The sequence below is a fragment of the Pan troglodytes genome, chromosome 10 (genome assembly GCF_028858775.2).
Source record: "Pan troglodytes isolate AG18354 chromosome 10, NHGRI_mPanTro3-v2.0_pri, whole genome shotgun sequence".
Lineage (NCBI taxonomy): Eukaryota > Metazoa > Chordata > Mammalia > Primates > Hominidae > Pan > Pan troglodytes.
In genome coordinates, this window is record NC_072408.2 from 28,375,529 (window position 1) to 28,391,560 (window position 16,032).

Genomic DNA, 16,032 nt, shown 5'->3' on the forward strand with positions numbered 1-16,032 from the left:
CTTTCTATGTAAGGGGTAATGCTCTTCTGGAACATGTGATACAATCATAATATATTCTTGCTGCTCCTTAACGACAGATGACTTAATACTCCTAAAATGTCAGCTTTCTTCAGAAGAGTTAATATTAACTCATTAGTTTCCTCATTAAGCTTCCTTGAGACACATGGGAATGGCAATTATGCTCCCACCCCATATATATATATGAAATGTACCGCAGATATTAAGGATATGACCATAGCAAAATAGTAAGTCAAAGTCAAACCAAATAAGGAAACAAACCAAAGACTTCGCAGTAAGATGTAATTTTCTTATGTATGTGCAACACACTGGCAGTCATTTTTCATTTTGGACAGTGCTAAGTATTACTAATGACAAGCGTTTATCTGCCTAATAACCCAAAGGAAATGAAGTGTAATTCAAACTTAAGAAAAAAAGAAAGCCACATATACCTTCCTCAAATCCCTCTTAATGCTCTTTTCAAAACATGAAGCAGTCAAATCAATTTCCCCTTCTAACAGACCAACACTAATGTCAAATAGGGACATTTCCTAGAGCTTGTTTGAAGACAACTTCGAAGTTCCAAGAATATTTATTTGTGTAGCTGTTCATTCCAAAAGGGATAGGACTGTAGAGACTCAAACAGAATAGCACATTGATCAATTTTAAAAAGCGCTTTTGAAAGATCTGATAAAAGGAAAGAGAATGAGTAGGAACTATAATCTCCTGAGTCAGTCAGTCAGTCAGATCTGGACAAGAAATTTTAAATTGACATTGCCACTTTAGCACCAATTTTCAATTTTGTACATAATGCACATCTCTTAACACTTACACTTCTAAATATATTGGATTTTGGGGTTAGTTTGCTGGTTGGGTTTTTTGCACTGGGTGTGAACTTTAAGAAGCAAGATTAGCAGTAACAAAAATCTATGGCCCAGGCTATGACGAGGCAATTGGGAACTCTTATGGCATTCCCTTGTTTAAGCATATCCCAGTATTGATGCAGGGAGCCACACTAAGTAATTCCTTGGCTGTTGGTAACAGAAGGGAAATAAATAATAATGTGAGGTAGTTCTTTCCACAAGAGGGTAATATTTGACTACACAATATCCCTGCAATGTCTGACGAATTACTAGAGCATCTGCTTGCTGTCATCTGTAAGTAAACTCTTAGCTTGGTATTAACTGAACTTGACAAATCATGAGCTAATTGCAGTTCCTAGGCCTTATTTTCTGAGCCAACCGAGGCATGAGACACTACAACACAAAAAAAATGTGAACCATAGAGACCACCAAGTACAAAAACTGCAAACTCATAAGCATTAAAAAACACTGGGTGGAACTGGTTAGAGCACATTAGAATAATTTACCAGAACTTGTGCAGAGAAAAGAATGAAGACTGGTGGGGAATAATTGACAGGTTCTGCTCCCCCAGCTTAACTATCATCGTGAAGGTTAAAATAAAAGAAGATATGAAGCTCTAGCATAATAAAGAACACAGCAGAGGCTATATATAAAAAAGTTAACATAAATATCTGACAGGTGAAGGAATAGAATATCCTGGGAAAAGCAAGAACTACTTACTAAAACCTTTGTTTTTCCACTTGGACTCTGCATACTTATATTGAACTAATAAAGTATTGCTATGAACAAACTAGTAGAATGAATTATTTTAACTTCTCAAGACCCTGATATAGAGCTATCCATTTTGCATTCTAAACCCTCTCCAGGCTAATTGACAAAGGATAATACCAGAAATAGATCAGGAGTTAAATTACAGTTAGAAAGGGGAGAGAAGTAAGGTAGGACATTAAAATTTTATTCTGAAATTATCTCTGGCCACAACAATAAAATTTAACAAATATTCACTAAACAGTCTTACTCCTGTCATCAGCTGTATAATACATACAGTATCATAGAACTGGCCACTAGGATTAAAATCCACTAGAACATATTTAATGTTAAGTGGCGACAGCAGCATCTCACAGAAATTTTTACATACATATATACACAGTCCACATTCAACCATTTTCACATATTTTCAGTACACACAGTTGCAGCATATTACAGTCACGTGTCTAAGTTGTTGCTCGATAAAAACCCAAGCCACTGCCTAGACATAACTGTAGCAGTTGAGCTGAGTATAATTACAATTAATTTTATGTATGTCCACAGCAGAGAGATGTACAAGCCCCTAAGAAACAAAGAGTTCACAAATACTTTTTTAAATGCTATTACAGCATTATGTTGGGCAATATTAAAACCTTTACCGAGACCAGATCAGTTTTTTTTTAAAAAGTCTTCTGCTTACCAGAAATATTTTTGATGAAAAAAATTACAAAAATGAATGCTCTCCTTAAAATAATTCACACTTTAGGATTCCAATATGGCCCAATGCTACTGATGCCTAAAGTGTTTTCTAACATTCTGATGGAGTCATTTAACACGACCCCAAACCACCCATTAAGTTTAAAAGTGGCTTAAGTGCCTTGCACCCAAATTGTAAAAATCCCTGGCCATCCTTACTAGAGCCAGGCACATATAAAAGGAATGCACTTTGGTTCATACCAAATGCCCTGGGATTAATCACACTATAAAATTAAATGGTTTGAGGTAAATTTTTACAAATACAGTTGATTTTTGTCTAGTGTTAGCATAACAAAAAAAAAAATGTAAAAATCAGTCTGATGTTAAGATACAACAAAGACCATCTTTAACCCCTTAAACATAGGAAGTCCTTGTGTAACACTACCTGATGGTTATCTTTTTTCAGTGCCTGAAGATGAGTCATGCCTTATGGTTTCTATTAAGGCCTGTAACTAGATATTTAAGACAGATGTATCTTTGCAGAGATGGGTTCCATTCTTACTGACTAGAATTCAAAGAGTTAAAGAGGCCAAAAAATGCATGCCCTACAACATGGCATTCAGAACAAAAGGCACATTGTTAACACTAAGGGCACAATTTCTCCTCTACCGTTAATCTACAGTGTCTTGCACCACTGTTGTTCCACTGCTGTAGCAATATATTTAAGTGGTAATGAACACGCTGGTGGTGCAAGAAACAGAGCCAAATGAGACTGCCAAAGACAAGACAACACTGTGCTATTCCTAAATCTGAAAACAGCTCAGACAGCCCCAGACAATGGTAACCTGTGAGACCAAAAACTGTTTCCAAGCCAACTCCTAATAGCCTATCAGAGCCTTCATTAATTTATGTTTTAAAATCACAAAGATGCAACATTTTTCTTTTTTTGACATGACAATCAAACTAGAATTTTATTAAAGCAGCTCTATCACTAAATGCTGAAATGTGGCAGCTCTTGTGAATAAAAAAATTTCACTGTATTTGGAGGGGAAAAAAAAAAGCCCTACAGTGCTGCACATTATTATAGCTTGGTATAAAAGTTTCCGGTTTCCATTTATAAATAAAGATAGTCTCAAATTCATTGCTGGCATCTTAAGAACCAGTTTTGTGCGGTGGGGGAAAGATAAGCAGTATTAGTCCATTTATAAATTTTCACATGTATCATCATTTTATAGGGAAATTAATAACGGCAGGCTCAGGTTTGTATATTTAAATGTAAATGTGAAGATAACTGGAAATGGAAGAGGAGCATTAGAAGAGGAAAACAGCATTATATGTTTTTATTGATTTAATGACCTAAAGAAGCTAACCATCATTAAGAGGCTGGTGGTCTTACAAAGCCACCAAACCAAGTCTTATACTTCTCATGCCTTTAAGCCAAAATCTAATATACAGATCTTTATATTCTATAAGCCATTGATTGGGAGTATTGTCACATGAGCATTATTTAAAATGTAACTTACTAACATATTATTGCACTTCCACAGATTACACAGAAATGTGTATAATATGCTAAAAAATTTGACTAAGGGAAAAGAAGCTATAATTTCTAAACACAGACAGAAGTACAAATTAATTTATCAGTGACACCTTAAATAGTAAAGCAAACATCACTATTTTAATAAGCTAACCTTATTACTGGTTTTTTGGCAAATATCTGAAATATTTCCTGAGCATTTTTTTTCCACCATCAACCAACGAAGCCTAAATTAAAGTGTTTTTTTCAAACCTTTTTTTTTTCTTAAGATAAACTGTAGGATTATTATTAAAGAACTTAACCGGAAACTTTCTTGGCCTCACTGGGGACCATGCTTTTAAGTACTTGTAAATCAATTTACAGGTAATACAATAATCTCTGTGCATATATAAGCTTACTTATCCTAATCTGTACTACCCAAAACCTATTGTCCAAACAGGCAGAAATCTTTCTATATTAAATTGCACATACTAAAAAACTTTTTTCACGTGCCTTGAAATTGATATAGATCATTGCTCATACATTAGTGATAAAATACTGAAATTTTCACTGTGAAAATAATTATTATTCAGAGAAGAAAATATTCTTTTACCAAACTCTCAGTTACTTTGCCAGATAAAGTGTCATTCCCACAAAAACAATCAGTGCAATCCAAAAGAAAGTAAAATAAAATAGAGGAATGCTATCTCTGGGGTTCTTCTAATGATACGAAGAATAAGTCAAACCATTTAACTTGAGGTTGAACTTTTCCTCCTCTAAACGTGTTGTTAACATTGGCCTTACTGAACAGCCAAAGTGACTTCTGTTCGTCCAGAGGATTTTCAACCCTCTTTCTTTTTAAAGAAAGAGTTGATAGTTTCCCAGGCTGAGAGAACCTTACAGTGGCACCTGAAAAGTGTGAACTCACTCTAATCTGCTAAATCTTCTTTGGAACTATGGAAATCCCCACCTTAAGTAGCTAGGCTGCTGTTCTTTTTTTAATTGGAATATGAAACAATGGTCATAATCACAGCTGAAATGTCTCTTTTCTGTATTAACAGTCTGGGATACACAGTTGAAGGAAGAAGACAAACTAAATGCAAGCAACAGATGTGTGGTATTAAAAGAGGAACAGAGAGGAGAAAAGCAGAGAAAAGGGAGGAACAGTTCACGGAATACAATTCTAAATTTAGGTGCAAAAGCAACTCTGTAATATGAGGCTTCTTTACAAAACAGCTCACCGATCATGCTAGAAAATTTGGAGGAACACACACGTCTCCATTTCCATTTATCCACTAAAAGCTGCTTTGCCGGCTTTTAGAATGTCAGAATGCTAACTGGGCAGTTTAAACCTTGGGGATCTTATTTTGTATTTGTTTGAGCACTAGAGGAAAATCTCTAAGGTACAGTTTTTCTTAGAATGTCACTTTCATTCTGACCGTTCTCCTCCCACTACCCCCAACACCCAGATTAATTTATGAAAAACGGAAGCAGGACATGCTACACCTGTGCATGGACCTGGAGCATGGAGGGAAAAGGAGGGCCTTAAGGGGCTGTCACCCTGGGGAGGATATAACATGAACCATAAAAACATAGTGAATGTCTTTGACACCAATCTGTAAATGCGTGGCAGTCATGAAGTAATCAGTGGCCTGCCACTGATGTTATTATTCTGCCACACTAAATACAGTAAGGCTCATTGTACTTTTAGAACACAAAAAGTTTCTGAAAGTATAAAAACTTAAAGCATTGTCCTCATGTATTTTATAAAAACAAAATGAACAACTTTCTTACATTAAAATTAAGTGCTGAAAAGATACAAATGAGTAGAGTTATTGAGCAAATAAAAACAGGTCTGAGCTACTCCTTTTCAACCCAGTAAGGCTCAGCAATGTCGTATCTTTCAGGTTACCAGCATCAGGGGACGTGAGCTCAGCTAACAAGTTTTGGCAACACTGTCCTCTGCTGAATATTCCCATTGGCATCTGTCATCTGCGCCAAATTAGTCCTCAGTTTGGAAGCTGAGCTGGAAGGTGGAGGTAACTTGGATATAGATGTGATAGCACCGGTGCTCTCAGTTATCCTTTTCACTGACGTTTTCTCCCCGGTGGGAGGCTTTGGCAACCGCCTCCTCAGCCAGGGGTGCCGCAAAGCCTGGCCTGGGGTCATGCGCACTGCAGGATCCCACTCTAAACACTGTTTTAAGAAGTCAAGGAAAAGGGGATCATCACACCCCTTCAGCGCATTCCCCCACTCTCTGCTCTCCGGTGGGCCCCTCAGTTTCCCCCTCCGGGAACGGCCTCCGTTGAGGACCACAGAGCCATCTGAGAGAGTCGTGACAGTGCAGTAACGGGGATAACCCTTGGAGCTCACAAAATTTTTGGCTCGTTTGGATGCATCCAGCAGTTTCTGTGAGGGCATGCCCAACAGTTCAATCATACAGGCCAGCTGGTCCCCTTCATCTTCCCCAGGCAAGAGGGGGTAACCCGTCAGGAGCTCTGCTAAAATGCAGCCCAGGCTCCACATATCAATGGGCATGCCATACCTGGCCCCAAGGATCACTTCTGGAGCCCGGTAAAAACGCGACTGGATGTACGTGTAGACACGCTGATGCTCGTAACAACTGGAGCCAAAATCAATTACTTTAATACCGCTTCTACCCTGCTGCTTTAACAAAATGTTCTCGGGCTTAAGGTCACAGTGAATTATTCTGTTTTTGTGCAAAGCATCCAAGCACTGCAGAATCGAGTGGGCAAACTTGCGAACCAAAGGCAGACTGAAGCCCTGGAATTTATTCTTCTTGATGAGCTCATAGAGGTTCATGCTCAGCAGCTCAAACGTCATGCAGATGTGGTTGCGGAAAGTGAAATTCTCCAGCATATGGATGACATTCATTGTGTTATCCTTGTCCTGCTTCCGCAGGTGTTCCAGGATTCGGATCTCCTCCGCTGCTTGCCGGTGGAAGCGCTTCTCATTCCGCACCATCTTTAGGGCCACGTGCTGGTGGACTTTGTGATCGTAGGCCTTGACCACCTGCCCAAAGCTCCCCTTCCCAATGACCTTGAGGACCTCATACCTGTAAGCCACGTGATCGTGGGGCACCTGCACATATGATCCCTGGTCATCATCATAGCCACCATTGTTGGGCCCACCTGTCATGCCCTGGCGCTTCTTAGCATTTAGACCCAAGAAATATATTTCAGGGTAGCTGAAAATCTCATGGTGTTCGAAGGCTGTGAGTTTTTGCATGTATTGCTTCATTGCTTGTTCAGGTGTCATGGGGGTGGCTTTCACCTTCCCCATGCCTTCCATGGACTTTAGAGAGGTGGAGCTCCCCTGCCGTCTATGAATGCTGTCCAGCTGCCGCTCTGGCACCACTGGCAAGCCCGTTTTGCCCACTGTTGTAAGCCCATTTGGTTGTGTCGTGAGCACTGTCCGCTTGTTACTATTATCCTCAAACAACTGTTGAACCTGGATCTGTCCGTGAGCGTGGCTGCCGACATGCAGGTGATCATTCATTGTGTGCTTACTGCCGCCAATCTGGAATTCAGACAGGAAATATAAATAGAAAAGAAGTGGTGTCTGTTCAAATGGTGTATAAGTAACCCCCAACAACACCCCCTCCGGAACCTCACATTTACAAAATCCCATTTGGTTTGAGTAAAAGCCACAAAACATGTGATCCTGAAAAATGGACCTCATAAATGCCATGCCTAACAGACAAGATGGTTTGCTGTACATATTCAGGGTTCCCCACGGAGACAGAGACCTTAACTTTATCATTCTATATCTAACACTTAGTATAGGGCCTGGCACATCATAGGTGTTCCACTCAATCCACATTTGATACAAAAATGAAACAGGATACAGAAAAAAACATGCACACATAAGACTCTCTGTTGGCTCCTCCACCCCCAGATCACAGCACCTTTCATATTTCATCTAGTAGTTTATTAACATGAAGACAGGGACCATGTCTGTCTTGTTCACTACTCTTTCCCTAATACCTAGAGCTCTATCCCGAAAACACTTCATCACCAGTATTTCCCCTTTCCTTGAAAATCTGATGAAACCTAAGTGCACACATGATCCAGTGACAAAAACAAAAACCCTGTGTTTTTAGACTTGAAAGATTCCCATGTAGATGTGTACCATAGTATCTTATGAACCCCTGACCTATTTTTAAAAGTTTCCAGGCTTTACTAACTGTAATAACCATTTAAGGCATTCAGCCCAACAAACCAAGCAACGACCACACTGTTTGGCCTTCCTCCGGAGGGGTCAGTGGCTCAGCTCTCTGAAGATGTCCATTTCTACGAGCTGCTGGGATACTCAGATTTCCAAATAGGAATCCAAAGAAGCAACCTCTGTTTCAGGTATGCATGCCATCCCTGAACATTCCTGTCTAAATTCTATCAATGGTGTGAACCAAGGGACCCCAGCCCTCTACTGAGAATCTTCTTGGGATTTCCTTTAAGCATTATGGCTGCTGAGAGGTAAGGGGTAGGAGAGGACTGGCAGCCAGGATCCTCTCCCAGTTAGGAATTCCTACCTTGGACAACCCCTAGTCTTAAAGCAGCCTGGTAGGTGATTTTTGTATGAAATCTTACACCACCTTGTCATCACAATCCACCTCATTCAGTCAACTGGTATTAACAGAAGGCTGGCTGCCAAAGTGACAGAGTCCCTGCCCTCCAGGAACTTACAATTAACTAGATGAAGTCCACTGCCATCAGTATTTTTTCTACTATCCCCTTTTAAATCCTACCTTTGGGGCTTTACATACTACTGAAAGAGCAGAAGGGCTCTGTATATGTAACACAGTAATTCAAAACATGATTTGGGAACACCTGGATTACAAAATGAAATTCCAACTCCTTCTTACTAGCAGACCAAGACGTTCACATTTTCTTTATTGGATACATAATATGCACAATGACTATGTGGAGTGTGAGCTTCCTCTCTGCCCACTTCTAACTAAAACAAAACAGAAGACAATACTTGGGGCCTGTCTCACTGTGACTTCATAGGCTCAGGGATATCATTTCTTAGACTTATAACTGAGCTTTTTTTATCACACTCATAGATGATACTCCATGCTAGGTGACCTTATATTCAATAAGAGTAGCTAGAAAGGTTATTTTACCCTTGTTCTATGCCAAAAGCAGGGCAGTCCATAAAAATGAATCAGGCAAGTCTTGGGCATATATAAAAGAGGTACAGGCTTGTCCAATGCTTTTCTTCCCCAGCCTCGCTCTCTGCACCCTCTCCTGTCCACTGTGGTCTTTCAAACACTAGAGAATAAAGGGGCCTGAATCAAAATATCTCTCTCCTATAGAATCATTTTCTTCAGAGTGGAGTGGTGATATTTCAGCAGAAAAATCCACATTACCTGTATACATGCTATAAAAACATAAAGCTCTTCATTAGGACAAAATTAACCTTGGGGCTTTAGAGATTTCTAAAAACACAGCAAAGTAAAACCAAGCCTCAGAAATTTACTTCAAGCAATTTTTGTGTTTCGCATAATTTAATACATGATCACAAATGTTTTAGTAATTAAAACTAACGAGACTGACAAGAAACGACCATCTTCTATATCTCCAACTGCCTTCTCTTGGTCTCCTTTGCAGCATCAACTACTACCTAACCTTAGGTGGATTCAAGAGTTCCCCAGGGTTCAAATCTCGATTCTCTTGGCTTCTTACTCCCATAACCCCCTGCAACTGATCCTGAACACAGCCAGGGCTTCAGCAACTGCCCATGGCCTGATGTTTGCGCATTTGTTCCCTGAGCTCAGACCTGCCAAGGTGCTATCTCCTGAGTGGAAGACACACATATCCAACTATCGATCAGCTCCCTCTCCCATAAGCAACTCAAACTTAACTCATGATTTTTCTAACAAACCAGTTTCCCACTTCCATAATCCTCCATTTTTGATAAAAAGAAGGCTTCCCCTCCATGTGTCACTCAGGCTATCCACCTGCGAATGAATCCTCAGCACTGTGTGCCTGGAAAATCTCAACACCTCCCTCACCTTCCCAAGTCACCAAGAAGATGCATCATTACTATCCCAGGCCCTTTCCATCAACACTGCCTCATCTCACTCTCCTGATGTCTTTCACTGGGACAACTGAGGCGGCATCGTAACATGCCCCCTTGCTTCTAAGTCTAGAATTCCTCAAATCTCTTCTCCATAGTGCTTCTACAGTCTCATTTAAAAGTCTCAACCTGAGACCACTCTTGCTTTTGCCCAAGGCCTGTGGCTGTAACCTATTTCCATAGCTAATGCAAGAACTTACCAGTAAGAACACAAGGCTCTAAAATGTAGAGGCTAAATGATCGGAGTCCTTCCATTCTCATCAACTACTGTCACTCTTCTCTCCAAGAGAACAAAGCTAGATAGCCCAGGACCCAAAAAACACCACACACTTTTACACTCCTCTGCTTTTAGTGAGGTCAGGTTTCATAATGGTAGATTTTCAGTTAGACACACATTAAATGATCCAGCTCCACCATTTACTAAATGTGTGACCCAGGGCAACTTATTTCATCTCTGTTAACCTCAGTGCCCTTGTCTGCAAAAAGAAGGTAACAAAGTTACCTCATTAGGGCTTTTAGGGGGATTAAATAAGGTAATATGTGTAAAGTGCTTAGTAGTCAGTCAATGAGAGCATTATTATTGTCCTTTCCAGATATTTCTTGGAATCTCCTTTCTCATACCTAGGTGATCCACCCTTTTACTTATTTCTCTTTATTGCAATTGTTTTAACATCAGATGTACTCATCTGGCTGTGAGCAATTCCAGGGCTGGGTCCCCTCTTATGTTTCCAAGTCCTCATTAACATAAACCCAGGCATATAGTAAGCCCTCAATAAATATCTTTGGGATAGAAGAACACATGCCAATAGATCCTCCTTGTTAACTCTTGCCTCTCTTGGAGTTGTTCCTGAGAACTACATTGTGTACCTTCATAAGGAAACATGAAGTCAAGGCCCAGGGAATTGAGAAACGTCCCTGGTGACCTAAGTCACAAGACATTAGGCTTGCAGTGGATCCGCACAGACTTGGAGGCCAAGGACCTCCAAGCATAAAGTACCTGTAGCAGACACATCAATCAAACCATGTATAAAACACTTGCAACAAACACATCAACCAAACACCTAAAAGCAACACATGCAATCTTAAAAGCTTTCCAGATGTTAGAGATTCATTCGAGAAGCTCTAGCAAAAGAAGACTTTGAATCTCAAACATTGCAGGACTCTAAAATCACAATCAAGCTCAAAAGCACAATTAACTGACTTATCAAAAATGGGGCAGAGAGCAGGGTGGGGGTGCTGAGGGACTAGAAATGCCAGAACATTTCCAGAATACATATGTCAAGACTACATCATAAACTTAAGGATACTAAAAACCTCTCCCTCCAGCTCAGCCTCTTGAAGTCTGAGATCATGGCTTATTCCGATATGCCAATGTATAGCACAGTGTGTGTCATATTTAAAAATACATACTGAGGCCGGGCGCAGGGGCTCACTCCTGTAATCCCAGCACTTTGGGAGGCTGAGGCAGGTGGATCATTTGAGGTCAGGAGTTCATAACCAACCTGGCCAACATGGTGAAACCCCATCTCTACTAAAAATACAAAAATTAGCCAGGCATGGTGGCGGGCGCCTGTAATCCCAGCTACTTGGGTGGTTAAGGCAAGAGAATCGCTTGAACCCCGGAGGCGGAGGTTGCAGTGAGCCGAGATGGAGCCACTGCACTCCAGCCTGGGCAACAGAGTGAGACTCCGTCTCAAAAAAACAAAACAAAACAAAACAAAAAATAAAAACATAATGAATACAATTGTTAAAATAGCTACAATTTATGGGTTCGAATCGAGAGACCTGCAAAGGCTTCTTTGATCATCAAGTACTTTGGTATTAAATATTATATAAAAACAATAGTCTAACCAGTTTGGTAGTTTTCATTTCTTCCAATAAGAAAACGGCAAACAGCAGATATTTCACTGTGATAATAGTCTTGGGCATTTAAAAACTTTTCTGAAGTCATCTTAGAAATGCTGTATAGTATTATGGTAATAGAATTGAGTCCAAAAAGACTGGAATTTTAGCTCCTCCTCAAACATTCTGACAGTCTGTGTGGCCCTGTCAGAAAGAAAAATGTCTACTTTTTCTTCTTCAAAATACTGCCATTTTTTAAAATGTGTATTTCAATTTGAATTATTTTATAAAGGTAAAACTGATAACTGGAGAGTGTTTTACATAGTAAAACAGTTACAAAAGTTATACATATTTTAATATTTTTGAATTTAAGAATACTTCTATTAATAACTACCAATTAACATTAATAGAAAAATAATAGGAAGTAAGACAGTGATTGGGCACACTTCTCTCTCTCACACAAACAGAAATAACTAAAGTGTAAAACAACTTATACATGGAGATATAAAACAAAAGGGCAATGGTCTAGATAAATTCCAAAGTTTATAATCTTTATAATCATATATTTAACCTGCCTACTATATCACCTGTAAGAGAAAATGTGGGCAAGCTCCTATGACAAGATCATTTTTATCTCCTTAATGCCCTCCCGCCCCCCATTCATTCTAGAAGTTCTTCCTAGGTGTAATTACTCTGGAAATAATAACTAAAAATTTATAAAAATCTGACACATATGGGAATATGGATCTACAAAGGTTCTTGCATTTATAATGAGGCTAGTACAATTTCCTAGAATTAGCAGTCACCATCAGTATATTAAAACTAGATGCAGGAGGATGTAGGCTTTCACTCTGGCCTTGATATGAACTGGCTGGGGAATCTTGATGAAACCAGTTACCTTGTCTGAGTCTGTTTCCTCATCTATAAATTGAAATCTATCTATTGAATAGAACCAGATAAACTCTGTGGTCCTTGTAACCTTTCCTGTACTATGAAATCTGCTATGTTATAGAAATAAAATCAAAACTAAACCACCATCGAAACCCAAATTCACACCTTCAAAGTCAAGCATCTAATAATTAACAGCATACCGAAGTTTACACACACGTTAAAAACAAGTAAATCTGGCATATGCCACAGCAAAATACAGGCCTCCATTATGAGGAGTACTGAGAAGCACATTCGCATCCTTCCTTTTCTGGTGCACCACAGGCTCTCCCTCCAGTGGAGACTTGTCGTTTCATCTACTTTCATTACATGTATTTCAATTGCAAAGAGGCTCTGATCAAGCAAAGCCCATCCTTACAAAATTGGAATCCACATGCAAACCAAATAGTTCTTTTTCCAGCTCACACCATGTCATGTGATTACATCAACACATAGAAAAAAACTGGGTATTATATTTTCCAAATTGTCAGATGATCCCAAACAAAAAAAATCCAAACCCCTAAAATCAATGGCAGTCCCTTAAATATCACTGTGACAAGAACACTTAACAGTAATATACAGAATCATCCATCCTACTATACCATCCACAGTCCAACACAGGTTAGTTAACTTCTGTGCAATGAATTCCCAGCCCCTGGGACCAGATGTGTCAGGATAGAGAGACAGACAGAGGGAGGGGGAAGATAGTAACAGCAACAAAACATTTTCCTACGAAACTTGTACACATCTCTCCAAGTCTAACAGGTGCAACTACAGTCTAGACATCCCCTCACAGTTCTCTGACAAACAAGTTTCCCCATAACATATGTCCCCAGAGCTACTCCCCTGTAGACCGGAGATGGCCTTTTCTTCAAGAACTCAACTTTCACTTGGCAAATAAAACCAACCCCTAGCAAGCCTCCCTCACACAGAACCATCTTAGGCTGTTCCTGTGGAAAATCCAATTGGGAAAAAAAGACCTCCAAACCATCACCTCCTCCAAGTGCAGACCTCCTCCAGGCTGGCCATCACCATCCAAGGGTGATCCCTGGGAGCTGAGAAAAGGTACATGCTTTAGTCGAATCCAGCTTGCCAGTCTCCGCAGCCACCAGCAACCAGTCCCACGCTGGCCTCTCCCCTCCCAGAGACCACAGCACCTGTTAGGTGCTTTTTCTTTCCCACCTCCAAAGCAACGCTTGCCCTTTCCTTTTGAATAATGTCCAACTGCAGAATCCTACAGGGGTGGCTTGTTTTGACTGCTGCGGCGGCCCTTATTTTTGTTAATGTTAATTACAATTTCTGCTGTGCTCAAACCTGTAGCACTCATAAAACATGCTTACACACGCGGGGGACAATTGGCGATGCTCCCTGCTGGCTGGAGCCAGGCCTGGGAGGCTCTTTGGGGGATCGATTTTCCGGGCAGGCCGGTCTGGCTGTCCCCTAACACATATCTGTTTCTATAAATACCCACTACCCACGGGGAGGTGGGGGAAGGACAGAGATGTTTACCGGGTCAGGGAAGGGAACTCTGGGATGCAAGGACGAAAAATGAGGAAAGAAGGAAAGCAGCAAGGAGGAAGTTCCTAGGAAGAGGAGGTCATGGGTGGGCGAGCTCCGGAGGGGAAGTAAGGGGCCCACGCCACGAATCTTCCTTTGTGGCTGCAGCTTTGGGCTCGCCCAACTTAACCAGGGCGGCGTCGACGAGAGGCCATCGGCCCGAGGCGTGGGGCTGCTTGTATCTCGACCCCTCTTCTCCCGGCGTCAGACCCCTCCAAGTCCGGGTGCTTCGGCCTGGGGCCCCTCCCGCCCCCACCGCCCGGGCCGCCCGCGGGCTGGGTCTCACCGTGTGGGCTGCGGCGGCAGCGTTGCTGGCCCGGAGAGGCGGCAGGGCGATGGGGGAGGGCGGGCCAGTCCCCACTCCGCTCCGGGTGGCCCCTGCACCGAGCCCCGGGGAAGCCTGAAGCTGACGAACGGCGCTGTCCCCACCTCGGCCTGGAAGCCACGTGCGGGAGGAGACAAAAGAGGGTCAGGGGGGAGAAAGTCACCCAGACCCCCCCTCCAACCCCGCTGGGCAGCGACAACCCTCTTCCAGAGAAAGACGGAGGAAGAGACCGGGGCAGTAAAAACGGGCGTTCGGGTCACGGCTCCCCAGCGCACACCCACGGGCGGGGCGCGGGCAGCTGCAAAGTTAAGTGCGGCCCTGGCGCGCGAGTTCGCGACCCGGCGGGGGAGCCGGGCCGCGCCGGGGCTAGGCGGCCCACGTTGCAGACGGCCAGCAGCCGGGAGGTGGGTTTGGACAGCTGAGCAGGGAGCCACGGCCACGCCAAGCCCCGGGCAGCGCAGGGCGGGGCGGCAGGCCTGGACGGTCCCCGCCCGGGCCCCCGGCAGGCAGAAGCCTCTTCGGGCCGAGGGCTCCCCGCGGAGGGGCCTTCGGGGCCGCGCACAACCCTGCATGGAGCCCGGGGCGCGTCGTCCGCCCGGGGGCTCCCCCGCGCCGCGCCGCCGACTTTGTTCGAGGTCCCGCAGGCAGCGGCCGCCCGCGCCACAGGGGCTGCCCAGGGCCGGCGGGGGTCCGGGGAAGCGGCGCGGCGGCACGGCCTCCTTACCGGTCGGGTAGGCGGCGGGAGCGGCGGCCGAAGGTTTCCTGGTTAACATGGCCGCTGGAGAGGAAAATGCATTTCAGGGCTGCCGTCGCCGCCGCCGGTCCTGCTGCTACTTCTGGCGGCCGCCGCCGCCGCCTCCCGGCCGCCCCTCGCGCGGGTCCCCGGCGCCTCGTCGCCGCCTCGCGTCTGCTACAGCCAGACACACACAGTCCACTGCATCCCCTCGGCCCGGGCCCGCCGCCGCGAGCCCCCCGCTCTCCTCCTCGCCGCCGTCCTCCTCTTCCTCGGGCGGCTGCAGCACCCTCCGGCCCGTGCACATGCCTCGCCCTCCCCTGCGCGCCGCGGGCCTCCCCGTCTCCCTCACATAGGGGCGCGGGGAGCTGGAAGCGCTGCGAGGACCGAAGACCGCCTGGCTCGGGAGCCTCTCCCGGGCCCGCGCGCGCGCGCGCCCCCGCGCACTCACACACAGGCGCCGGCGCGCGGCCCCGCCCCCGCCGCCCTCCGCCGCCCTCCGCCGCCCTCCTCCGCCGCCGCAGGCCCCGCCCCTGGCTCCCCCGGCCCCGGCCACGCACACCCCACCCCCACCCAACCTCCCGCCCGGCTCCTCTCAGTCCCCCGGTTTGCGCGCAGCCGCCCCTCCGCTCCCCGGAAAACTCGGCGGCCTCCGCTCGCCCTCCTCCGCCCCCTCCGGCCATCTGCACTGCTCCCCTCGGCTCCACTCCGGCGACCTTTTCCCCTC

The 16,032-nt window shown here is 44.1% G+C and overlaps 1 protein-coding gene across 4 annotated transcripts; it reads right to left on the bottom strand.

The window, feature by feature from the left end:
• Nucleotides 1-286: 286 nt before the first annotated feature.
• Nucleotides 287-15,734, bottom strand: DYRK2 (dual specificity tyrosine phosphorylation regulated kinase 2). Of its 4 annotated transcripts, XM_063785491.1 has the most exons (4): nucleotides 15,297-15,409; nucleotides 14,534-14,682; nucleotides 13,685-13,745; nucleotides 287-7,359 (listed from the first exon to the last, which is right to left on the bottom strand). In XM_063785491.1, exon 4 carries the CDS (start codon nucleotides 7,336-7,338, stop codon nucleotides 5,752-5,754), a length of 1,587 nt encoding a protein of 528 aa, XP_063641561.1. In that variant the 5' UTR covers nucleotides 7,339-7,359; nucleotides 13,685-13,745; nucleotides 14,534-14,682; nucleotides 15,297-15,409; the 3' UTR covers nucleotides 287-5,751. The 4 variants fall into 4 exon arrangements, with proteins under 4 accessions (XP_063641561.1, XP_001161394.3, XP_016778554.1 ...); XM_001161394.7 differs by lacking the exon at nucleotides 13,685-13,745 and having other exon boundaries at nucleotides 15,297-15,734; XM_016923065.4 differs by lacking the exons at nucleotides 13,685-13,745; nucleotides 14,534-14,682 and having other exon boundaries at nucleotides 15,297-15,734.
• Between the last annotated feature and the right edge of the window lie 298 nt (nucleotides 15,735-16,032).

What these genes read in the sequence shown, in the direction of transcription:
- DYRK2 (XM_001161394.7), bottom strand. Translation starts at nt 15,345, where the DNA reads ATGTTAACCAGGAAACCTTCGGCCGCCGCTCCCGCCGCCTACCCGACC. An exon ending in TCCCGCCGCCTACCCGACCG is followed by an intron (nt 14,683 to 15,296) that starts GTAAGGAGGCCG and finishes CGTGGCTTCCAG; the next exon opens with GCCGAGGTGGGGACAGCGCC. An exon ending in CTGCCGCCGCAGCCCACACG is followed by an intron (nt 7,360 to 14,533) that starts GTGAGACCCAGC and finishes TCTGAATTCCAG; the next exon opens with ATTGGCGGCAGTAAGCACAC.